The sequence below is a fragment of the Strix aluco genome, chromosome 27 (genome assembly GCF_031877795.1).
Source record: "Strix aluco isolate bStrAlu1 chromosome 27, bStrAlu1.hap1, whole genome shotgun sequence".
NCBI classification, from domain to species: domain Eukaryota; kingdom Metazoa; phylum Chordata; class Aves; order Strigiformes; family Strigidae; genus Strix; species Strix aluco.
In genome coordinates, this window is record NC_133957.1 from 4,202,492 (window position 1) to 4,228,888 (window position 26,397).

The window sequence follows — 26,397 nt, forward strand, 5'->3', positions numbered from 1 at the left end:
CTAACAACTATGTTTCCTGTCAAGGTCTGGTAAGAGTTTTCCCCTGTGACTTTGTGTAGCTGATGAGCAAGACTTCTAGATCGGGACAGCACAGGTATGTTTCTTTCCAGTAGTAGCTTATTCCCAACTTGGTGTTTGTTCAAGCTTTGTCAGTATTTCAGGCCAAGTTTTTCCTGGTTTTCATATAGTTGTCTGACAAAAATAAGAACTGTAGATTAAACTAAACATTGCTGCTTAGTTTATGTATAGCTTTACCTCTTTTGCCTCTTGGTGAAGTTTGTCTGGCTTCATGAAGCCTTGTATCTGCCTTTTACAAGCTAGATAGGAAGGCTGAACTGTTAAATGTTTTGACACCAAAGTGCTGGCATATTTCAGGTTTTTTGCTGGGCAGAACAAAAATATTACGACTGCTTAATAGGCAACACCTTTTCTGAACCAGCCCTGGTCTGTCCACTGTTTTAATGAATGCTGTGTGTTCTCCATTAGTATTTAGAGACAAAATATATATACGTGGCTGTAGCATAGACATGGGAATGTAGTATTAGACCATTGACTCATCATGTCCAAAGCTTCAAAACTGTAGAAGACCATGTGGTAGATGTCTAATTGCTGGAATGGTTGCTGCCATAGTCTATGAGCCCAGTGAGTTGCTGTCATAGTCTGTGAGCCCAATGAGTTAAACTTAATCCAGAACAAAAGCTGCCAAGCCACGTCTGTAACATCACAGGAAAAAGCAACTGGAGAGTGAAGGGCAGACAAAATATACTAATGTTTTGAAATAAAATGCACTTTTTAAAGATTATTTTGAAATCTACCTGTCTGCTATCAACCCTGAATCAATTTACTTTCATTTTCTATAGCAAATTTTCACTGCCCAGATTCTGAGATGCACAAAAATCATTAAATTTTGGATTAATAGATGAATTGCTGATCTATAAAATGACTGAAAAAGTTACTAAAAAGCAGTTCTGTAACTTGCCCTCTGGCATGAGGTCTTCTAATTTTCTAGTGTCCCCTTAATAGCTAAAACTACCTGCTTGTCTTCAGAATTTTTCTGAACTCTGTCATGCATTAAGCTACATTGTGTTATATTTATAATACCAATTATTTATCAGGTCCTGCGGAGATAACCATGAAGTCTGGGTTACTCTTGCAATGAACTTTTATTCTAAATGGACACAATAATGGGATGATGGAGAAACGGATGTGGAACAATATGATTGTTTGGTGTTTTTATTTTTTAATTCTATCTTCCTTGTCAAACATGGGTTTTAGCAAGGTTGTGGTATATGTGTAAGGCTTTTTCCCTCGTAAACAGTTGCTTTGCATTGAAAGAAGAATGGCTGGTCTTGTTTCATCATGATGTGAACTCTGTTGCAGACCCTCTCCCCAGCTATCAGAAACTTGCTGTGTAAATTTTGAATAGGATAAAGAAAGCTTTCTCCTTAAAGAAACTGCAGCTATCAGTTTCAAATTGACTTGTCTTATACAAGAGACTTCAGAAGCTCTATGTTATGTGATCAGAAAACAAAAGAAGGATTTTATTTTATCTCGCAGGATGGAACCAAATTTGGATAAAGAGGAATTTTTCAGACCATCCTATATTGCTAGTGCTGAGCCACTTCAAAGAACAGGGCCAGTAAGTGTGGAAGACCTTAAAACAGATCTCTCTGGTGATTTTTCTTTGGTTTCTTCAGACTCGGACACAAGCCAGGTAAGAAAGCTTTAACGTTTACATTGTTTGGATATTTTTTAATAAGCTTAGTCTTTTCATCAATACGAATAATCAGAATTTTACAGAGAAGATGAAAAGCATCTTTAGTATGTTTTTAATTTGGAGGAGATAGATAGGATTAGACTAAGTTGTGTGGTACTGCATTGATACCTTATTGGGCGCATCAGTCTTGGAGCAGCTTAATCATAGAATGTTTTTGTGGGTTTCATTCTTGATTTCTCATTGCCTTAGTGTCGTGTGTGTGTGTATATATATATATGCTGCAAGATTATGAACTCTTAAGTTATCACAGCGAACTTCTGCAGAGGCCTAAGCACTTGTGAAAACTGATGTAGTGAATTACTTTTGCTTGTCTTGTCATCAAATAAGTCTGTTCAAAGTAGCCTGGTGAAAATAAAACTGCCTTAAGATGCTAGCTATCCAACAAAGAAGCTAGTCAAATTTCTAACTTCCTTATTTTTTTTTTATTTAAGAGGAACGTTTTGGAGCCTAAGGGACACATACAAGTTTGCCTGCGTATTAGGCCATTTACATCGTTGGAGAGAGAAAATGAATTGCAGGTGTGACATTTATATAGCTTAAAAATACCTTAAATGTATGCTTGGGGTTTTTGGTTTGTTTTTTCCTCTAAGCTGAGCTTTTCATACACTTTTCATGCCTGCATTGTTTCTGGTTCCTTTTAATAGAGTTGTGTTTCGATTGAAGATTCAACAAGTGTCATACTGAAGCCACCCCAATATTCTTTGAGTCAACTGAGTGAAAAAACTGTTGGACAGAAGTTCACTTTTTCACAAGTAAATGAATTGTCTTTAAAAATTTTTAATCTTTTCCTGGAAAAATTTGTTTAACTTTATATTATTAAATAGCAAGCCAACTAGATTTTTAAACTGTCAATAGTCTTTAAGATTATAAACATACAGAATTTAAAGGATTCTTTAAAAATCTCTAATGATTGCTGAAACAAAATAAAGATGTTTCTTGGTAATGCTCAGGTGTTTGCCCCTGAAACAACTCAAGAAGAATTTTTTGAAGGCACCATGAAGCAACCAGTGCAAGACTTCTTAGATGGATATAATCGTCTTATTTTTACATATGGCGTTACAAATGCTGGGAAAACCTACACATTCCAAGGTATAAGTAGAAATGTGTTCTTGAATGAAATTCCTTTTTTTTTTTTTTTTTTTTTTTGAGAGGATTACTTCTAGCAGAAATATTATAACTCTTTCCTTTATTTAAGCTGTAGGCCCTGTACATTGGCTTCTCTTGAATAATAATAATAATAAATAGCCTTTGAAAGTCTCCTTCCATAACCAATATCACTAAACTGCCAACTGACAGTCACTGCCAGAGTTTACGTAAACATACAGTGGTATTGCTTTGTAAGGCTGTAATAATTTCAACCAGGTGTACGTGACTTCTTTTTTCCTCCAAGTATCTAGAGGGTGGAGGGGGGAGTTAAGAAAATATGTGTTCTGTATATCAGAATGTGAAAAGTGTGTAAGTCCAGACTCATATTTTTTTAATCATTATTATAAAGGTCATATGCATCTTATATGCATTGTCTCCAAATAAGGAATAGTATTTGAGTCTGTTTCAATTATTACAGGCAGAGCATAAATGGTTTGAAACATATTTGAGTCTTTCCAAGTATTTCTGTCTTGTCTCGAGTTTCTGAGTTTATCAATAATATCCTAGGAGACCTTGTCTCCTGATGTACTGTTTCTGTACTGTTAAAGCTCAATATCCTTTCTGGTTGGAAGATGTCATTCTTTAATTATTTTTCAAAACATTTTAACAAATAAGGTGGCTTGATTTAGATGGAAACAATTTCTCCTATAATGAAATGGCAATTCTAGAGGCTGTAATGCTTATTTTATACACAGAAGTAGTAGAAGGACAATATGTCTTATGCCATATGAAATTGATCTTTATTGAAGTGACATTGTCTTCTAAGTGATCTTCTGTTAGGTAGATTATAACTAAAGACTACTGCCAGTATTTTCAGTTATCATTAATCTGGGGCAATGATGGCATGCTCTGTCCTAATAAATAATAGGTAAATAACAACCCCCCAAAATTCCTAAAGTGTACAGTCCCGCATGCTTGGCTAGTTTGGGCTATATTGTGTGGGTTTTCAAGACTTTTTGATTCATGTCTTTTCAGACTCTGCAGACTTTTTCATGCTATTATATTTTTCTAGGACTTAACTATCAACTTGTGATAAGAACTGTCAGGGCAGAATATTGCCTACGGGGTGCCATGATTTCCTCTTCTGTTATTCCCAGTATTGTCAATATAGCCTTTCCTTTCTGGCAGTACATGGCAGTCTGTATTCAGTCAATGGCAAGGGACTTAAGTGAAAGATGCAACAGTTTTTTAGGACTGTTCGTTGTTTGCCAGTGACTGCTACTTTGTTCATGTGAGGTTGAATTACAAGTGGCATTACGAGAAACAAAAAATTACGAGTAGATGAGGAGAAACAAATGTAATCCAACAGTACTTTAGTATGTTATTTGGTTCCTAGCTTGGTGTTTGAGTGCCAGCTAGATTTTACATAGGTTCTGACTTGGGCAACACAGCTAGTGCTGTAACTGGTGAAAGCCCATCTGTCTCAGGAGCGGTAGGAGTTATCAGAGGCTGGAAGATAATGCTGTCAGTCTGAGACAGGATAGTTGTTTCTCTTCCATTCTCCCCTCTTTCCTCTCCTCTCTGGTTTAGAAATCAAAGTTAAGTGAACCCTTTTTAAACTTGCATCTGGATTCAGAAAGATCAAGTGTTCACCGAGGCTTTTATCTGACTCCTTTTTGCCTTTCATGTGCAAAAGTAGGATGCTTTGGTAGGAAAGGGTCTGGGACAGGGAAAGGAGTGAGTCTTCACAAGGCTTCTAGAACTTTTTTGGTAGGGTCTGTGGAATTAGTACAGGACTGCAGCTGAGAGAGGAGTCATCAGTTGTATTTGCAGATTACTTCCTTGAGAGAGAGAGTGAAGGCAGCCTATGAAATGCAATTGAAAAACTGCAAATCTCTATTGAATGTGCGTTGGTTGTTGTTGGTTTGTTTTTTGTTTTTTTTCCTTAAGGCTAAGTTTATGCAGAACACCCCATCAGTTTTTATGTTCTGCCCCTTACTGTCTAAGGGGTAGAGCATGAGCTGTTGCTGAAAGCCAAATACCTTTCAGAACACTAATGACATTGCTATTACCTTGAGAATACAGAAACCCACTGCTTCGTGCTGTAAGTGGCCTCCAAATCCATCATGTATGCCTTGAGATTAGAGTTGCTTATCTTTCTGTCTTTGTTTATTTGTATATCTTGTTCACAGTAATAATTAGGGTCTTTCTTTGGTATGTTGCTTTCAGGGACAGAAGATGACATCGGTATTCTGCCAAGGACTATGGATATGTTGTTTAAAAGTATTCAAGGGAGGCTATACACAGCAATGGATTTCAAACCCCATCGGTGCAGAGATTATATAAGGCTGACTAGAGACCAAGTGAAAGAAGAAACTGCTATTAAAAATTCAATACTTCGCCTAACAAAAGAGGTAGAGGAGCACTTCTTTCTGTACTGACGAGTACATGCATCTTTAGATAGCTCAATGTTACCATGTTCATTTTTCAATGGGAAGCAACTCTCTGTATTTAAGTATGGACGTGTCTTTGCTGTCAGGTAGCTCTTCAGATGAGCAGCAAAGTGAGCAATATTGCTGATGAACCCTGTTCTGTGAATTTCTGCCTTGTGGCTGAATACTTTATAGAATGTAAACACTAAGGTTTTTTTCTATAGTTTGAGCATCTGATAATTTATCCTCTGGGATTACTGGTGCTTAATAAGGATGGAATGCAAATAGTCTCGCCATCTGCGGGGATGCTAGTAGGTCTGCTCCTTTAAACAATTTACTCTCTTCCAGGATACTTGAAAGAAATGAATGATTTTGAGGTTGTTCCCCTCTTCCAGTCTATGCCAATAACCTCAAAGGAAGCAAAGGGTTTTTTGGAACAGCAGAGCTATAAAGCTGTTGGATTTCTAAAGATTTGAATTCAAACAGGTTTCTGCTGGACTTTACTCTTAAACAGTTCACTGTTGAGCAGTCCAGAAATACACTTCAGTGCCTGGAATTCTAAAGCTGTCTAGTCCAATTACAGTTACAGGGATTGAATTTTGTATAAGCATACCTTCTTCCTGGTGTCTTTAGTTCTGAAATGAATGCAAGAATGTAAGAAAACTGAGCATATGCTAGGAATTGGAACTAGAAATGGATTGCAGTGCATTTTTTATTTTTAGTGAAAAGAATTATCTGCCTAGTGGTATGCTGGGTTATAATACAGTGGTGTGGCTGTTGTGGGATGGAATCTATCTGTTACCTTGATTTTTATCCGAGATAGTTAACTAGAATTCTCCAGTGTGGAAGGCAGGTGGCAGCAGAATTCTTCAAGACTTCACTTCAAAAGCACAGGCGTATGTTCTATCTAGCTCTAGCAGTCTTTAAGGGCTTCAGAAAAAACGATCATGTATGTGTCCCCTGTAGTTTTGCCACTAAATCTCTAAGCTGAAGTATTGTTCTCATAACAACAGTTTTCAAAGTTTGCACCTACTTCAACAGAGAGGTTTGGGTGGGTGTTTTATATGCGTAAAGCTTAAACCTGAAAGTTTTGATTACACACGTATTTAACTATTTCAGGAATCGCTTTATGGAATCCCAGCTTTATATGACATATGCTCTTGACAAAACATTAAAAACCCAACCCAAATCACACCTGGTTTTTAATCCATATTTCTTCTCTTAAGCATACTGGTTTTGGTAGACGAGTTGTACTTCTTTGCAGTTCTGTGCCTAAAAAAACCAAACAACCAAAACTAAGAGTGGGAATGGAGTGTGTGTGTATTAACCTCTATCTGTAGGGATTTGTTTTACTTTTTTTTTTTTTTAAAGACTTCAGCAGGAGGAAGTTTTCCTTCTCTTTCTAAAACCTGGGTTTTATTTCAACTGTGATACAGCCTGTATCATGTAGTAGTAAGTTGTTCACTTAATTTCTTAAGTGAACAAGTGTTCTACATTTACCTCTATTTCTGAGAGTTGACCTAGGAAGCTGTAAGATACGGAATCCTGAATTAGCAAAATACCAATACTAAAAAATTTCCAGACTCTCTAGATTCACCAGGTTAAGAATAATGTGTAAACTACAACTGGACTTCCACAAATCATCCTGTTAAATCACCCTGTTTCTCTGTGGGGTCCCACCCCTCTGTTTTTCTGTGGCTAGTTTTCCTCTGGCTCAGGGAGCTGAAGTGCTCTGTACTGTGATAGGGCCTGATGTAAGGGAAGTGTCAGGGATGAGTATTAAGGTAAGAACAATCCTTTCAATAGGAGTGAACAGGTGCATTGAACTAGACATGATGCCTAGTCAGGATCTTTGTATTGGCATATTGCAACTACACTGTATTACTGTCTAGTAGGAGCTGTTACAAAAGGAACTGGTGATCTACTGTCAACGATGTATCTTAAAGCCTCTGTTCTCTTTTGTAGGTAGACTATCAAGATAGCACTAACAGCAAAGCACCAGTTGGTTGTAAGGGTATGTTTTATATTAAAGAATTGCAATTAAAGCAGGCAAAGAAGCTTTCTTAAGGTCAACAACTGACTTTGGCCTATGTTAATAATAAAATGACTGCTTGGCATTTTTATATGCCTGTGAATTGGATAGTGATCAATTTATCTGGCCAGAAAACACAAGGATAAAATGGTTAGAAGTTTACCTGAACAGACATTAAATGAGATGAAACTATGGCAAGGAAAAATAGTACTACTTATGCTATGGTCTCTAGTGGTATCCTGACCCTGTATGTAATTAGATAAACCTAATTCTAGCATTTAAAAACTACCTAAATACTAGGTTTGCTTTAAAATGTTAGAATGACATGTACTTGTCAGTTTGATTCTCTGTCTTCTAAAGACATTGAAGAGACTTGAATAATTCTAACAAAGCTGCATGTTTTTGATAGAATTTGCAAGTGGGAAAGGAAGTGGTAGATGAGGTGTCTGGCAAATATATAGGGTAAGCATGTGACTTCCAGATATTTAAGAAAGGGGAGAAAAGTTTCAAGGGATTTTTGTCTGGGGTAAGTGCTTTTTAGAAGGCTGCTGTAATATCAGTTTTCACTTATTAATTTTTTGAATAAAGTTTATTTTACATGGTCTATACTGACTTGTAATATTTTGTACTTGACAGATTTGGAAGAACTCTTAAAAGGCTCAGAACAATCTAGCACAACTGCGAAAAATCACGTGAAATTTTCTCTTTGGGTTTCATTTTGTGAGATTTACAATGAATGTTTTTATGATCTACTGATTCCTATGTCAAATGACAAGAAAAGAAAAACACTACGCCTTGCTCAAGACATCAAGGGATGTTCTTATGTAAAAGGTGATTAGAATACATTGCAAATTGCCAAACGTGTAATTTGAGAAGTCAGTCTTCCTGTAATAATATTTATTTCTAGATTAGAAAACTCCTAACTGTATTCACTGTGGCACTAGAAATGTCTGCCTTGGGTATGAAAGGCAACAATCTACATACACAGAAGTATCTGTACCTTTAATAGTGTTTTCTCTCTGTTGTTAACTGTAACTCTTAAAAGCCTGCGTGCACTCCACTGACTTGATATTTCTCTGAAATGGGAGAAATATTGAGAACAATTGAAAATTTTTTTAGTGTTTTTTTTTCCATTTTCTTAAAAAAGACTCCAAATTCTTACCTATAGTTATAATTGGCTCAACAGTTCTATTTTTTTAGTATTTTCAGAGAATATGTGAGAAAGTTCAGTCTGACTGCAAATTACATTTTACAGTACTCTAATGAAGCCTGTGATGTGATTTGTTGTGGGTTGGGGGAGGCGGGGGGTTAGCAGAACTCTAACAGTTCAGTGTTTGTTTCTGGCCATGGAAAAAACAGCTTTCAAATCCAATTTGATTTATAGGTTCTTTGGAAAATCAAGACACCAATTCTAGATTAAAGGCTTTTTTGGAGGTGTTTGGCCTGCTCCTTTTATCTTTTATATGCCAAATTATAATTCAAAAAGCTGAATCAGATGATAAACCCAACTCCTTCATTTCTTCAAAGACTGGAAAATGTGTGAAGTAGGAAATAGTCTGCTTTGAGCTATGCTTCAGCATAATCTCTTTTTATAACATTTGGAGGTATAAGGCTGTTCCTGATGTTATTGAGGAAAACAAGCTGATGATTTTCTTATTTTTCTTCGTCACAGCTGGTATTTTTGCTAGTACAATTTTGGTGACCTCTAGTTTAACAGAGGCCATAATGTTCATATTCTAAGTTCCATTAGTAGGGTTGTAGGTATTTACTCTAGCCCATACCAAGGTGATATACAGTCATCATATTGCAGACAAAATTCTTCACTGATTTTTTTTTTTTTTTTTTTTTTTTTTTTTTAAACTTGATGGCCCTGAAAGATGTCTAGGTGATTTCCCCCCCCCCGCCCTCAAAATCATAGGCTAAACTAGAGAAGCTGTCCAGGTAGAATTCTGCCTTGATGAGTATGAACATAGGGCGTTCATGCTCATATTAGACCCTGTGCTTTGGCTTTTCAGAGTGGAGGCTAAGGTTGCTCACTTAATTTGGATGGAGCATATTTCTGTGTGCTAATAGGATGAAATGATGAGAGATATGTGCCCTTCCTTTCCCATGGAAGGAAGAATCTTGATCTTGTCATCATATAATTTCTGTCTGAAGCATGCTTAGTAAAATGTTTTTATGTCTCAAATAAACGTATTATTCTTGGTGTGCATACGTTATCCCCTAATCCCTTCTTTCTTTTTGATAATGATATTTACAAGATTACCATGTTTATTCTTCCTAAAGGTCTGCAGTGGGTTCAGATTTCTGATTCTAAAGAAGCTTTTAGACTTCTAAAACTGGGGTTGAAACACCAGAGTATCGCAAGCACGAAGCTAAATACTTTCTCCAGCAGAAGGTGAGAAACTTTTTGAATAGCACTGGGCATAGGATGGTGTCTGGGAGGAAGGGGGAACTAAAATATGGATTGTGGCTTTTAGGAGGGGAAGAGGCTTTAACAGGGTCTAGATATCTAGGTTTGGCATCCTTTAGCACTATGTGACCCAATGTTTTTAGTCAAAAGGATTCAATCCGTCAGTAAGATGAACCTGTACAAAAGCTAACAGATTTATCAAATACTGTCCTTCAGGCAAAAGCACTTAGCTTTATTCCATCTAAATGTCTGAGGAAAAAGCAAAATAAAGGCTACACCAGCATCTCTTTAAAAGTTTGTATCTGATAGAGTATATGCTTAAACAAGTTGACAGATTCAACAGTGTTTTGAACAGATGTTGTGGAGGCTAAAAATATTTTGAAGGTATTAGTCTACTTTATCTTCTCTGCTGATTTAAACTTTTCCTTTTAGTCACAGCATATTCACAGTTAAGATACTAAAAATTGAAGATTCAGGAGCCCCACAAGTGACCCGAGTCAATGAGTAAGTTCAGAGCAGAGACCCTCTCTTCTTTTGTGATGAAGTTGTCAGTTATCTTCTGTGTTGGTGTACTGGTACTGACTATATACCCAGTGCTTCCTGGTAGAAGCTCATGCACTTTCTACCCACTTCCCACTCCTTTTCCCCACTTTCTACAATCATGCAGTACTTGGCCCTCTATCTCCAGCCATCAGGTTGCAGTGCTGTTCTATATCTTGTCCCCTCTGTTCAGCACAAGGTTCTGTTAGCCTGCTATATACCTGAACTCGTCTAAGTCCTCAAAAGGAAGAGGATGGTGGGGGGGGGAGGGGAAATAAGAAGTGTGTTGGGAAAAGATTTGTCAGGAAGTAATGTAAAATTTGACTGGGAAAGCAACACTGAAAAGAATGGAAGTGTTTGTGCAGATGAAGATCAAGAAATTCTTCCTCTAAAAACTGATCATTTTTAAAAGTGAATAATTTGTGCATGTTCTAAGGTAAATAAAGGGAGTTTTCCTTATCTGTTTTCAGATTGTCAATGTGTGATCTTGCTGGTTCAGAAAGATATGCCAAGACCCACAATGAAGGTCATAGATTGAAAGAGAGTGGAAATATAAACACCTCTCTTCTGATTCTAGGCAAGTGTATTAACGCACTCAAGAATTCTCAACAGTCAAAGTAAGTCCTTGTACGAATTGCAAACTGGTTGTGGCTTTTAGGTATTACCTACAATGTTTAAAATATGCAATGCTAATACTAAGTTTTTGGTGGAAATGATGTATAGACTTGTCGATCTACCGAAGTTATCTTAAACTTGCCTTGTTCTGCTCTTTAAATCATCAATTCTAATCTCCTTTAAGCATGCTATTGCATATTTTAGCAATTTAACTTTACTCCTCTGAGCTTGGTTTATCAAAAAATCAAACTTTGGAATAAGTTTAAACCCCCCTTTTCACTAGTGTCATAGTAAGTGTCAAATTTTTAGCCTTTTATTACTCCTTACAAACTAACTCAACTGTCTATACTTCTAGTGTAACATTTTTTCATCAGCAGAACATTGCTGTGCTATCATAACTGTGCACCATTTGACAAAATTTGTCTGTTTTTTAATAAATACTGACATAACTTTTAACACTCTCCTCCTGATCCAGCTAACCATATGCAGACAAAAGAAAGCCTTCCTGCTATTTATGTCCTACCTTGGAGATCTAAATAAGAGTGAAATAATACAAGAAGCTAGTTGTCTAAAAAACAGTACAATATATAGTCACAGCTGGATATAACTGCCCAGGAACTGCTTTCTCCACATGTTCTCATTTGCAGCTCTATTTCTGTCCCAGAAGTTAAATGAACCCAGTCTGCTGATGGATGTGCTTTGCCAAATTCACTTACCCCGTAGCACTCTTCCTGACAGCCTGTTCAAAGTCTGTAACACCTTAAGATGAAGAAGCTTTGCTAGCGTGTGTTCCTGATTATGTTCTGTGAATTTACAGTCTGTCTTATTTTTCTGTTCTTTCCAGATAGGAAGGATGCATTAAAACTAGCGGCTGCTTAGAGGGCTGTTAATGACTTCTTCTGATCCTAATAACTTGGAATTTTAAGAGATCATGCTTCAGAGCATTTCTTCTATATTGTTAAAGTGTTAATACATGCCCTTTGCAAGTTGAATAGGAAATAGTAACTTTCTTAAAATTATTTTGGACTACCAGTCCTGCAGCAAAGCTACTTATGAGCTGTCTGTGTACTCTGGTAGGAGTGTCACTGCCTTCCTGAGTTCTGTAGCACTGTCCATGTAACTGAATAGCTGTTATGTGTCCAAAATGCAGGCAACCTATTTGGTGGCAAGTGTGCGTTCAGTCATGTTTTAGGAATTCTCATTAAATTTCCTATAAGCATCAAAAACTACATCCCCAGCTGTTAAATTCAAGGGCACAAATTGTGATTTTTTTAAAAATTTTTTTTTTTTTAGGAAGTGCCAAACTGCTGGGAGATTAGGAAGAAAGTTCTGAAAAGTATCTCCATGTGTTTGGTGTATACTCATTTTCTTGCCTAGGCACTTGCTCTTGTCCATTCTCAGAGGCCGGATACTGAGTGAGAGAGATCTCTGATGATGTTGGATACTGCATGCCTAGGACTAGACGTGTTCTCTTCGTTAATGGTGAAAGGAAGAGAGAGGTTGGGGTATAGTTTGGTGTAGCATGAGGCTGTGTGACCTGCCCAAGGCTAAACGTTGAACACTTTCAGTTTAAGTGCTCCCATTGGTTATATTGCTATAGCCTATCTAAGATAATGGCTAAAGCCACAGTCACAACAGCCACATGGTCTCTCTACAAACAGCTGCATCTAGTCCAAAACAATTTTAATTTATTTAATGACTACTACTTTAATAAATATTTTTAAGTCTTCATGCTGGGTAGCTTTTACACTGACTGGAAATTATTAAACATCTGGTCATCTGTTCTTTTGTCTTTAAAGGTCGCAGCAGCACATACCCTTTCGGGAAAGTAAACTAACTCATTTCCTTCAAGGATTCTTCAGTGGAAAGGGGAGTGTATACATGATAGTAAACATGAGCCAATGTGCTTCAACGTATGATGAAACACTCCATGTGTTAAAGTTCTCGGCCATTGCACAAAAAGTAAGTGTGTTGCAGTTTATCTTGATCAGTACTTCTGATTTGCCTTTAAAGAGCAGGTTCCCTCACTCCTAAGAATATGAATTTAGTGAGTGGGTTTTTCTGTCTCATGTTGCAATCGTATTTTCTGATTGCTCCTAGTCAGGCTTTATTTCCTTGTAAAGCTTTTAAAAAGGCTTTGTTGGGACATATATTTTTTTTGTGGGAGTGGGAACATCTCCTATTAAAAATCCGTAATTCCCATAAAATATCCAGCCTGACAAGACACTTGCTATATTTGGAAGAAATTCCCTGAGAGCTGGGTGAATTTTTCTTCTGTAGTCATAGCGTGCTCTTACCTAGTAGCAAGTCTAGCTGCCCCATATACTAGTGCTACCTTAATGTGGAATATTGCTCACCTGAGATATATAGGTTGAGCACCAAAGAGAATTTGAAAGGTTGTCTTTATGTCCTCAGGAGCTTCAGTGGGAAGGTGGAGGTTAAGCAGAATGAGTAGGAGTAAGTGCAGGGATAGAACCCTGGTGGAGTTGGAAGACAAAAGTATTGGGGATCAGTGCTGCAGCCTTAATAGAAGCCATGGAAAACTTTTGTTGACAGTTAAATATGTTCAAAGGACAAGAGATCCAGGCCATTAGAATGTGGGCTCATCTAAATGGGTTAAGTACAACACTAAAACAAACAGAATTTGTTGGATGGCATTTGTGTAATGCAACTAGAAACTCAAAGTATAGGAAATACAGAAATCTGAAGGTGCATGAGGTGGCAACCCTCTTGTACGTTGTCAAGCCAGTGAAACTTGGTGTTCCTGCAATCAAAAGAAGGGTTAGACTCTAAAGTGACTCCTTTATACTCTAGCTGGAAACCAGTTGAAGTAGTGACTCTGAACAGATGATAGACTGGGGGAGTACTGTTCTCAGGAGACCTATAGGGAAGTGCAGCGGGTATATCTTGGAAGTGCCAGTAGAGGATTAAAAAATACTGAAGACTTTATTCTTTGTTTTCTGGGTAGGTTTTAGCTATGGACACATCTGTTTTTGTCCAAGATCAGTCATTTGACCAGAAATCAACAACATCATCACCACTTAGTCACATTAAAATGCCAATTTCAAGGAAAAGAGTTACTGTCCTATGGGACAGGAGCTTAGAAGATGTGATTGAAGATGATAATGAGATGGAGGAACAGCATATGTCAGGAGAAGAAGCAGTGCAGAAACATGAAGATAATAAAGTTATTATTGGAAAAAAAGAGTACATGGTATGTGCCAGGGCTATGTTAAGAATTAGTGTAGCATGGAGTCTTGAAGCAAGGTATTATTCTGGTTTTCCCCATCTCTCACCTTTTTTTTTTTTTTTTTTTTTCTGATCACCCTTATTCTATCTAAATCCAGCATTAAGAACTGAAAGTGAGATTACTCCTAATGTGGTGCCTGTTGTGGGCAAACTCTATAATGTGTCTAAATATAGACTAAGCAGTAAGAATTGCAGATTTGGCTTTCTCTCCCTTTGGTAGCCTGTGGTCAATGCACAGCAAATATTACCTGCTTTTAGCAATACAGACTGTTCCTCTGTATTCTATGCACAAGAAAACGCTGAAAACTGTTCCTTAAGCAAATGTAGTCACTTCTAGGGAAGACGAGGGGGGAACAAGGACTAGAAACTGTTTTGTGGAGGTTTCATTAATATTGTCCCAAAAATGAGCACGTGGGAAACAAGAGCCAAATCCTGTGGCGCTTAAGCCTGTTTAAGACAACTTCAACAATTCTTGTAATAAAATGAATGTTCTTTACAAATGCCTGTTCTGTGCAAACTTATAAACTGCTGTGTGAGTACCAAAGAGATCTTCTGATCTACTCATAAATCTTCCTGTTTATGAATCAGCTAATAAAAGAACTGGAAGAGCTTTTGTCAGGTGGAAGGGTAAAGTGGTGTTGTAGAGTTTGAGGAATGAGGAAAATCTCACTCCTGGGAAGCCATTTCTTTATGAAAAACTTAATACTAATGGTAATTCTAGATGCTGCTGAATCTCATAGAAGAGTTGAAGAACAAATTTATTGCTGAAAAGAAGAAGTTGCTGCTGGAACTAAAAATTCGTGAAGAGGTGATTCAGGAATTTGCCCAGTATTTTGCTGAGCAGGAAATATCTTTCAAGTAAGTTAGCTTTAAGTGGTTTTTAAAGTTAATGATTAAAAAAAATGAAATTCCATTCATTTATTTCTTAAATCTGTCTCTTGGCTATAAGAGGCCACACTCTTCTGCTAGACTTACTGCCTCTGTTAATAGATCAGTTTCTGTTTGGACTATGAGTTCAGGAAAAATACTGTGTAGGAAAGGCTTTGATTTGGGGGGGGATGGAGGGGGGTGTGTGTAATCTGTCAGCAGTGTTCCTGTAGAGCTCTCCCTAACAGAAGAGCTTTGATAGGATGTCTGTAGAAAGAGTGACACTTGCAAATTCTTTGGTTACTGCAGTCTTAGTGCTACTTCAGATGGGTATTCTGGCTCAAGAGGCTTAGAAAAAATGCTTGTAGTTAAGTGTCAGCCATAATCTGTGTATATATGTCTCCCCCTCATTCTTCAGGAGTGTGCGTACTCTGGTGTAGCAACACCATTTTGTGTATTGTTTTATTGTGCCAAAATAAAGAAAAAACCATGTTTGTTTATAGGCAGCTGTACTAATAACTTTGTAGCAGCTCATACTAGCTAGCTTTTATCTGACTTATTTTCCCTACTATAGTGAGTTCCTTTCTTATGAACGAGAACGGCTTGAAGAAGATGCTGACACACACCTGGAAATCTTCAAGGAACTTGGTTGTCTTGAAGACATGGGTGAAGAAAATAAACTAAAGGATCAGCCTTGCAGTGAACAAGCTGGACCTCTGGTATTATGCCCCTGATAACATCCCTTTCACTAACTACCTGTTATGGTGATGGTATGTCTCAAGAATTAGAAGAATGGTTTCAAGGAATTGCATGCTGCCTAACTGTATCCTCAGCAAGATATATTTATCATGTTCAATAGGAGTAGTTGCTGTGCCTCAGATATGCATTTAGGAATCTGGGTTTTTCTGCATTTCTGCAACACAAAGTGAGAATTACTGTGTACAAAGAAACTGGGGGAAAAGCTGCAATTTTGCTATAAACTGTTGCATTAAGTGCCTATTTAAGGTATTTGAAGCTGACTTCTAAGACCCCATATATGGATGGTACTGGAGTGGTCCCAGAGACTTCTTTCCTCTTAAGGCTATTGTGGCTACAACTGAAGCAATGAGAATTGTATATACCCTTAAGCATAACTAACTCTGAAGTTGAGGCTGGTTCTTGTGAGTTTGGAACCCTTTGTTTTTAAAAAAACAAGGAGGAAAGATAGAAAGTCAATGTTTTAAGTACAGCTTAATTTGATAAGTTACCACAAACTTATTTGACCTCACAAACTTTTACTGATATTTGAAAATTTCAGATGTATTCCTTCTAAAACTGTTTGCTTGCTGTGTTCATTCAATATTCTCATTGGGTAAAAATGCTGGCGTTTATATTAAATTTGGAGGGGATGCTTTTGTGGTGGTATAAAAGGGAATGTGATGGTGGGCCATTAAATGCTTTAAAAATAAAGTAGCTGTTACTTGATGCTGGAGACTTCTGTGTGAAGGTAGAGAGAAACTGGCAATCAAATTGCCTGTGAACCTACAAGATGGCTTTGAGGTCAGAATTAACTGTACTTAGATGTTTGAGTACATAATGTTCTTTGAAATTTTCAGTAGAAATAATGGATATTGTGTAACTATTTGCTATTTCTAAATGGATATAAATTATCTTTCAGAATGAAGAACATGGCATAGGGCCAGACACCTACGTTGATCTTGAGGATGTTATTGATTCTCTGCAGAATGATGTCGTTGATACCAAAAAGCAGGCGGAAGAAACATACAGATACATTGTGTCTCTGGAGGACCCACAGGAAGCTACAGGTTGGCTTGAAAAGCAACTGGGAAAAACTAGCGCTGAACTAACTCAGACCAAAGAAAAGCTGACAGAGAAAACAAATGAACTAATCAAAATTGAAGAGCAGCTGACACAGAAAACCAAAGGTGAGCTGGGTGTGTGTGTGATGTGAAAGAAAAAAGAAATGACACTGTAGAATAGAAATAATCCAGTTGAGCAGGATTTTGGAACCAAATCGTATGTTACCTCTATAGGTGGTAATCAATTGTTTTGTGTATGTTTGGGTTGAAATTCCACAGGCCTTGATTATTTCATTTTTAAGACAAAACTTAAAACTGTCAGTTGAAGATGTCTGAATTGTGGGGTAACATGTCAACATTATTTATTCTTGATTTCATGGTTATATTGTGATCCCAGCACTTCACATTTTGCTGATGCAGTGTTTTCAGGTATTCTGTGGAACATTCATAGATAAAAGTATCAATACCTCATAATACGATTTCAGCAGAAGTCTCTTGACATGATCTATATTTTATACGGGTTACAGGGCCCAATTCTGTTCAAAAAAACCTGAACTTTTGAAATGTGTCCTGTAAGTAGAAGCCAACACAAAAATAAATGAGTCTATTCAAAAGCTACTAAAGTACCAGAAGATCTGGAAAAATGGATTACTGAGTAAACTATGTAATGGCTGCTTATTTGATGCAGGCTTCTCTTCCTGTTACAGACTTTGAAACGCAGATGATTAAATTGGATGAGGCTGCTGAGCAGCTTAAAGAAGCAACTGAGGTAACTTTCTCCAAAAAAAACTTGTGCAAAATTACTTGCTTTAATACAAAATTTCAGTAGCTTAAAATGCTATTGTAGTAAGTTTCTAGCTTTTTTATATCAAGCTTAGCTTAACTGATCTTGCTTCTAAATGCATTGCATAGTTCAAGAATTTAGCATTGACTGAACTACTTTCTTTTCTAAGAAAATGAATACGCAGAATAAAAGGATTCAAGAACTAATGGACATCGCAGAGCAAAAAGATGATGCTATCACGAGACTGCAAGATTTGATATCCCGTTTAGAAGAAACCATAAAAGACTATGTAAGTCTTAAACGTCTTAATTTTCTGTTTACAAAAAAATCTAAATCTGTGCTTATAATGGACTATTTTGGAAAATTGAAATTTTCTGTAAGTAATTGCTACTTTCTTGAAATGGCAGCAGGTGAAGTTGGCATTGAAACTGAAGTTACAGCAGAATGTGTGTGGAGGTGTGTGTGGAAAATATGACTTCTGGAAGCAGTGATCTGGAGTTATTATTGGAGGACTGTCAATAAGACTATGAAGAGCCACTCTAAAGAAAAAAAAAAAAAAGCCCACTCAAACTGGGAGGACTTTAGCAGTGGGAAGAGAGGGATTATGTCACTGTCTGTTTTATTTTTGCCTGAATGGAAGAGGAAGGAAAGGAGGTTTTGCTGCAGCAAAAGCTCAAATTTAATTGAAGTTAGAAGTTAGTGTGAGAAGGACAGTGGTTGTGTAAATTGGCAACAAAAATCAGTGTGTCCCACCTACTACCACCATGCACACAAACTTTCTAAGGCAGAGCAGTAATATGAATGTATTGAGCAGAGTTTGATCTAAGAGTGGATGGCCAGGGTGTCTCTGCTTTTGATGGGATCAATAGAACTTGCAGCTGGCTAGTCGGCTGCTGGCTGCTGAATGCCAAAAGGCTGGCTTGGCTACATGTACACAGGTTAGAAAAAAATCAAAACATGCAGCTAGGTGGTTTTTTGAGCCTGATGCCCTGTAACCTGAAACGTAGTTCTGAGAACATTTTAAATTAAACTTAGGCAGCACTCTGATCCCCTTTTCTCTTTCACTGAGAACTTAAAGCTCTGACCATACTTAATCTTCTGTTCCCTCTCTGCCTCCGAGCACCTGAGCTTTTCATTAGCAGGAGTGCTCAGGGTGATGGCAGTTGTGATGACTGCTTCCTGTCACTGCTCCTGCCAAGAGAAAGGCTCCAGCTCTGTCCAGTGTTTCTGGGAGACTCTGTGGCATGAAACTTAAAACGTGACCACAAACCTCAGGTCTGTTCTACAGATTTTTTTTTTTTTTTTTTTAATGAATTACTTAGATGAGTGATTGGTCCTTGGCAACCAGCATGGCTTGCCACTTGTGTCATCTGGTGAGTAAAGAAACTTTATTCTTGGTCAAATACATAGTCTAAAGTACGTATGACAGAACTGACCAGGCTTCCAAATTGCATCAGATCTGTCATGATAAAAATGATCTGTGGCTTTGCTGAAGGTGGTTAAAACTCCCAGCTCTACCAACTATGACAAGAAAGTGATGAACTTGTAGAGCTGACCATTGGCCCTTTGAGCAAATCATGAATTTCCTCAACTCTTTTGACACTGGATACTTCAGGTGGTAAACTCCTTTTGCATTTCGTAGTTTCCTAGTCTCTTGCTCTACTTTCTGTACAGTGCAAAGCATTGTGCTTATTACTGTCTGAAGGTGTACCTGCTTTTTGTTTAAGCAACTGATCTGTAACTGACTTGTTCTTCTGACAACCCATATACAGGTTACCCAGATAGATTTGTAAAAATATTTGCATCTAAAAGATTACTAAGCCTTTTAAGTGCTCACTTTGTAAAACTTCAAAGTAATTGATGTTATTTTAACACAGGACAACACTGTAAGTACCATGAAAACAAAATTGGCAGAAAAGAACTCTAATGAATTGATTGAAAGCCGCCAGTTCAAGGATTGTGAGGAGACTGTATTGGAAGTGGGAAGAAAACGTTGCTCTGAAAGTAAGCCTATTGTGGAAAAAGAGCCACCTGCAAAGAAAGGTAAAATTTCTACCATCACTCAAGAGGGGGCCTTCCAAAAAAACTTGATTACTATTCCAGAACAGAAGTGAAAAGTTGTGAAGTGTAAACATTATGTTGTGAGGAGAAAATCTACTCTGTTAAACTGTAAATCAAAGTAACTGGTATGTAAATATCATCTTTTGCAGAAGGTCCTACACTGCTCACTCCTAAATGCTTAAAATAAAAGTTAGTTTTTAGACTCTCCTTTCTGCTGCTTTTTCTCATCTGTTAATGTACTTGCAGACTTGGCTGTAGTTCTTAATTTCTTGACAGTTGTTTTTGTACTAAACTTCCTGTTGCTGGACTTCTGGGAAAGTAGCATCCCCTGCTCAAGTTTTTTAAAATTGCCTACGCAAGCGTCAAGGGTGTCAGTGAGTTACTGATTGTTCAGTCCTACAGCACAGACTGTGAAACTCGGTGTTTCATGCTGTATGCTGCTGTGAACTCACCAGCTTTGGGCAAGGTGACAGTGCTGGCAAAGGAGAAAAGCTTTTCACTTGAATGCAAGTAAAATTATTTTAAGTCCACAGATACATATTTTTGTGCAGCTCTCACGTTTGCACTTCCAATCTTTTTTGCTTTCTTGCTTTATCTGTGAGCTTACCAGTCTTTTTAGAATGAGGTGAATAAACCAGCTACAGTTGAAGACCTTCAATCATAAGGCTGGAACTTTAAAAGGACACCACTACTTATGTTACCCATTTCATTAAAGTCAACTTCATTTTAAACCCTTACCATCTGTAAGGGTTAAAACAAGGTCAGTCACTATCCAACATGGACAGTTAAAATTAAGATAGTGGGATTTCTAACATTTTTCACATTTGTCAGAGTGGTTCCATGAGGACAACATGTCATTATCAATGGAAGCCAAATTCAGACTACTCAAAATTTCACCCTGGAAATACTTAATTTGAGCAAATGAGGTCTAATTTGTAACCTTTATTACCATGTCCTGTATTTTTTCCCTCTTTTGCATAACTTAGTATTGATTGGGATCTCTTCTTTCTTTCTAGCTCATAAGATGCACACACTCATCTCTTCATAGAGCGGGTGCTAGTTTGATAAAACTATACAAGTACATAGAGAAAATTGACTCAACCTTGTGCTTCTGTCAGTACAAAGAAGTTAAGCCTGGTTTTCAATTCCTGTTGTATTTAACATCCAGTGAAATCTGAATCCCAATTGATTTTTTTGGTGCTATTTAAATGTGTCCTTTAAGCTTTTGCGTTTGAAGCTATAGAAAACTGTTTCTGGATATAGAAGACTGTGGTAGTCAAATACATACCACCTCTGAATTTTTATGTTTAAATTTCAGACTACACCTGTTTCATTTTTAAACTGGTTTTAATAAACCTTTATTCATTAAACCTTTATTCATTAATTATGAGGCTCATAAAACCAATAAGACATTGATTTACAATAAATTTTTTATTGTAGCAAAGCAGCTGATGGCAACAATAAGATCTCCCAAGTCTGCAGAACCAGAAAATGTCAAAGGAAATGTGCTCAAGCCAAAACGAGCTAAGAGAAAGCTGTATTCAATGGACAGTTCTTGCTCTCTAGATGTCCCTGGTTCTTCGGTAAGTGATTACGGGTTAGTGTTCTGTCCGCTGTAATCTATTTCTGTAATCTTGGCTTAAAATAAGCTATTGGGGGGACATAACAAACCCGATCGAGTCAAACTGCAGAAGAGGTTTGAAAGTACTGACTTTTTTCTTTTGGTCTTTTCTTCCCGATGCATTACTTTAATTGTCTCTGTTTTCTCACTTATCTTCTCTGCGGGTGACTGCTGACTTGTTGTATCACCTATATAGCAGTCATGGCGATATCTTCACATTTGGAGTCTTAGATACCTTAGGCTGGGGTATGTGGAGTGTTACTTTTTCCTCTAGTACAGCAGTTGAGTCTTAATTTGTTTTTCCAGTAGTTGGTGTTCATTTAAGAGTAGCATGAAGGGATAATAGGAATAGAGACCATGAAGGAATCCATAGATTTGGAATAGCCCGACTGAAACACTGAAGAGAAAGGTCTGTGTGTACAGTGAACTTTGCAGGGCAAGTGAGCACCTGAGGTAATTTCCGATTCCTTTTCTGCCCAGCTGCTATTAGGGTTACTTTAGGATTTGGATACAGCCATGCTTTTCAAAGCACAGTTTCAGCAGCCTTCTGTGTGTGCTTAAATTGCGTTGCCCTGTCTAAGCCAGCCTATAGAGAGTCTTATAGGCCAGGGCTTGATGGACGGTTTCTGAAATCCAGCTTTATGGTTTTGTCAGTAACTAAAGTGCTGAGCGTGCTCTGGCTGTTAGAAGTACATCTCTTCATTCTGTTCAGTCCTTCTTCATTCGCTCTGGTGAGCATTTGCCCATACCGAGTTATTCTGTTGACTTTTCTGTAAATTGTATGAATAGATGCAGCAGTAACCAAAATGCTGTCCACAGGAGGCTGAAAGAAATGACAGGAAGGCAGGGCAAAAGAAGCTAAGGAGCTTGGAAGTGGAAGGAAAAGTTAAAGACTGAATCCCGGGAAAGTCAGAAAGCTAAAGAAATTTAAGCTAAAAATATGTTTTCTGAACACTTCCTGTTTCACAAAATGAGTATTAGAGATAAGAAGTGAGAGCTGCTTTCAGATCACTGTTCTCTTTGGACTTTGATATTTGTTTCAGCAAAAAATGGGATTTCATATGTTCCCAGTATTTTTTGCTTATTATGATGCACTAAAATGGTGTCTCTATTCTGGAGACCTCTGACTAAAAGATAATAGGCAAAATGAATTCTGAAAACAGCTTCTGGGAAAAACCATGTTATTGGTTACGTGGGTCTAGAAGTGCATGTCATTTGTCCCTGAAGAAATGCTGAGTAACTCTTGAAATATCATCTTTTTCAGGTCTTTATAGAACAAAAAGAGAAGGAAAGCGATCAGCTAATCATCAAGCGACAGCTACGCTCAAAAAGAGCTAAATAATCTTGCAAAAGCATGTTTGTATTTTCTAGTTAAGGCATATTTACAGTGTATTATTTCAGGTGATTGTATATAGGAAGTAATAGGTACTTAGTCATGCTCCAAAGTGTTTATAGAGATGTATAGAATTGTTCTGATGGGTTACTGTTCTGATTCCATTAAAGTTGAAATACTGTTCAAGAAGTTTGTTCTGAATCTTTTTTTTTTTAGGAATGGTGTCTTTGGAAGACATAATTTATCCATTGTGCAGTAAGAACTATGCCTGTGTGGAATGGTTTAAGTTGTTTTTTTCAGCCGGCCAATATACCTACCATAACTTTTAATGAAAAAAAAAAATGAGTATGCAATAAATCCTGTGAAGTGACAAAAAAAGGAATTGGCACTATGTGGAGAAATACGATGTTTTTTATCACTTGTGTGGTTTAACTGTCTTTTATTTACTCTTCTAAAGGAATTTATAAGCACAATATTCTTTCTTTGGGGATTATAATATCCATAAATAATTATAATCTGCTATTAAAGTGACCCACTCTCAGACATTTGACGTTTTATTCCAACCATCCACTTCTGCTCAACTAGAACAGCTATATGTAGTAAGGTTTCAGCTTATAATCAGTGACTGAGTAAACATTTAAAACACTTTTGATTTCACCAATGTAGCATTTACCTAAGTCACAGGCAGTGTATTTCATAGGATTTTGCATTGTTTGAAGAACAGTCTGTTTTGCTGATCAGGGATATCAATTAAACTCAGACACCAGAGTGAAAAGAGCAGGCGTATTTTACTAGAAATAACTAAATAATATAACAGAATAATACAGAAAACATACAGTAAGAAAAGCCAGAATAGTGCACTTAGATAGGTAAATACAGGGTAATGCATCAAATCATTACTACCTGAGAGAGAGAATAGTGATTAAGAAAGATCCATCACCACTTGCACCCGTTCCCATCATCCAGATCCGCAGTTGCTGGGGAGCCCCGGTTACAGCGAGGATTTGGAGAACCTTTCCCTGCAAGTGGGAAATCCTACGCGGTGCGTCCACCTGTAGGTGAGGCTTCCAAAGTCGCTGTGAGCGGGCCCAGCCTTATATACCTGAAATCAGTAAGCCAGAATAGCTGGCACCTTTGTTTTAAGCGGAAATATGTGGTTTTCATCTCACGTTAGGTTCCCCCCAGAGCCTGGCCAGGGCTTAAGGGAGAAGCTAAGGGAGTTTCCCTGCTTATCTAGTTAATTTATGAGCAAGGTCACAAGGCCAGACAACTGTTTCTGTGGCCTTGTTATCTTGCTCACACATAAAGAAATATAAGGATACATTCAAGATAGACATGTTTTATGATGTTTAAGCTATATCTTCTATACATATTTCACTAATGACTAAATACTGAGTTAGCAGTTTCAGTTCAGGGCCTGTGGCTCAGGCTTCAGTATTCCCACCTTTTACATCAGAATAGTTGGTTTGCTATAACTTAATATAATACCTATTGGCACAATGGTTATCAGTTATAAAATGTACAGGATTCATCTATAGGTCAACTCTGGCTTGGGCCTATTGTCCAAGCCTTAGCACTTCACAGTCCTGATCACCTTTCAGAAAGAGCTGAAATTACATTGACAAGGACCTGCTGTTGGCATGGACGGAACAAGACAATCCCAGTAAGTGATCAGGTACTCTAACTTGGTGCTCATGCAGCTTTCTTATTTTTATTTTCTTGAATTAATGCCAACCATACAACACTGTTTTTACGTGGACTATTGGATTATTTTGATTATTACTGCATTTTGGTCTGTCACCCATCATCTATATGATTCTGTGATGCCTTTGTTTAAAGAACTCCTTATCAGTCTGTTTTGCACATGTATAGTGTATAGCACCACAGGAAGAATATCTTCTCTACAGGATTGCATTTTGAGGTTTGGTGTAGGAGTCTGGGCCACGCTGGGAGAAAGTTAGTGCAGACAGAAGAATGCAAGGACGAAGACAAGGCCAGCAAAATAAGGCTGGCAAAACCACACAAGATAGCAGGTAAGTGAGAAACACCTGTGGTCAGCAAAAGCACACAAGTCTGAGCAAAACAGGGTATGAGATAAGGGACTTTTGGCAAGTTTGGGGCTTTACGTGCTAATTGCAATTAACCAGTGCAAATGCTTGTAGAGGCACGTGAACAGCGCGTGTAGATGACCTGTAGCCTATTAGAAGATAGATGAGTGCGTGTACGGAACTTAGTAGAGTATAAATGTAACCAGAAAAGGAATAGAATATGTAATAAAAAAGATGGACGACCTGATCATCACATTGGTGTTGCATCGTTTCTGTTCCCGCACGGAGAAATAAGGACCCCGGCTAATGGTGACTCCGACAGTTTGGTATTGTCTTGACCACAGAAATTTTTCAGTTCTCTGTCAACATCGAGTCTGAGATTTTTTTATTTTTTTTTTTGTTCCCTTCCTCCAAGCCATACTGGTTCATCAGCAACAACCAGTTGGTCTGTAGAGGCAGTGATAGTTTGCTCATACAGCCAGATAAGTGCTGCTTAGTTTTGATAGTACAGCTGCAACTTTACTGTCCTTTTGAAATGATTCCATGATTTAAGTTATAAGTGGGGTTTTCTGTCTGTTTGTTTTCTTGGACTGCTGCTCTCTGTTGTCTTTTGTTTGATTGAAGAAAAAAAGAATCGGATTGACTTGAACATGAGATTAAAGTTGTTTTTCTTGAGAGGAAAAAAAGGACTTCAGATACCTGTTGCAGTTTTGTTTTAACAAATGTGTTACCTTTAAAAATGCAAATCAACGTAAAAATGGTCATTAGTATGTCTTTAGTAGAAGTAGTTTTCCTTTGATCTTTATGTGACAGTAACTTAAATGTGACAACAGTGCTGTGAGTCAGTTCAGTGGCAACAAACTCTGACATGGTTTTCTCTGCTGTTATCCAGCAGATTGTCTGAGCATGAAATGTCTTTTCATAAGGATAATGCATAGTTCAGTTCTGTAGATCCTGACTTGTAAGATCAGATTCTCATACTGTCTTTTCTCTAGTTTCATGGCTGTAAAATGGAGTTGTACGCCTATACAAAGAAAGATTGATATTTTATTCTTTCTAACTTGAAAGTAGCAAAGTGAGCCTGATCCACCAATCATTCAGTTCTTCCATTGCTTCAACTTTTTGTCTTCATCTGTCTGTGTGAATGAGAACTTAGATTTCCTTGTCATCCTTGGTATTGACATCTTCTTTCTTCCCTCTTTTCTTTCTGTAAAAGAAAGATGTAAAATTCAGGTGATGATCAGATAATTCTAAATAAAAATAAATGCAGTATCTCTTTACAGGCAGGATTTTATACTTTGAGCCCCTCTGTCCTTCCTGAGATCTTCCATTTTCTGCTATCCGTGTCCAGATACCTGGATTGATCTTTCAGGGCTATAGAAGAGCACAGCAGTGAAGATTCTTGCCTCATGTAGGTGCTAGTTGCTCATTTCACAGAAGTCTCGTAGCTGGAGACAGTAAATATACAAGGTGAAGTCATATAACAGTCTTAAACAATAGGACACTACTTGGAATAGTTATTCTTTGTCTTTCTCTTAACATTTTGTCTGGTTTTCTCCATTTTTAGCAGATGTTCTCAGTCAGCTGTTCATCTTGGCCCTTGTTGCTTTCTCTGAACAGTTTCAGTTAATTTTAGAACCCATCAGCATATGCCTGTTTAGCTGGATTGTTCCTTCCATTGTGTATAACCTGGCACTTGCCTGCAGTGACATTCATATGTCATCGTGTTGCCTTGAATGG

At 37.5% G+C, this 26,397-nt stretch overlaps 1 protein-coding gene across 1 annotated transcript; it reads left to right on the plus strand.

Annotated features, from left to right (window-relative positions):
* Positions 1–74: 74 nt before the first annotated feature.
* On the plus strand, positions 75–19,862 carry LOC141915727 (kinesin-like protein KIF20B). Its single transcript, XM_074807520.1, has 19 exons — positions 75–94; positions 1,558–1,714; positions 2,209–2,295; positions 2,422–2,529; positions 2,728–2,866; positions 5,093–5,277; positions 7,261–7,309; positions 7,964–8,158; positions 9,614–9,725; positions 10,173–10,244; positions 10,751–10,897; positions 12,695–12,857; positions 13,864–14,109; positions 14,866–15,002; positions 15,586–15,730; positions 16,669–16,936; positions 17,518–17,579; positions 17,764–17,883; positions 19,472–19,862. The coding sequence occupies exons 2-19, from the start codon at positions 1,559–1,561 to the stop codon at positions 19,706–19,708; spliced, it is 2,628 nt and encodes an 875-aa protein (XP_074663621.1). The 5' UTR covers positions 75–94; position 1,558; the 3' UTR covers positions 19,709–19,862.
* The last annotated feature ends 6,535 nt before the right edge of the window (positions 19,863–26,397 follow it).

Coding starts and splice junctions, on each gene's coding strand:
- LOC141915727 (XM_074807520.1), top strand. CDS start 1,559: ATGGAACCAAATTTGGATAAAGAGGAATTTTTCAGACCATCCTATATT. Junction 15,003..15,585: donor GAGCAGGAAATATCTTTCAA/GTAAGTTAGCTT, acceptor TCCCTACTATAG/TGAGTTCCTTTCTTATGAAC. Junction 17,884..19,471: donor AAGAAACCATAAAAGACTAT/GTAAGTCTTAAA, acceptor ATTTTAACACAG/GACAACACTGTAAGTACCAT.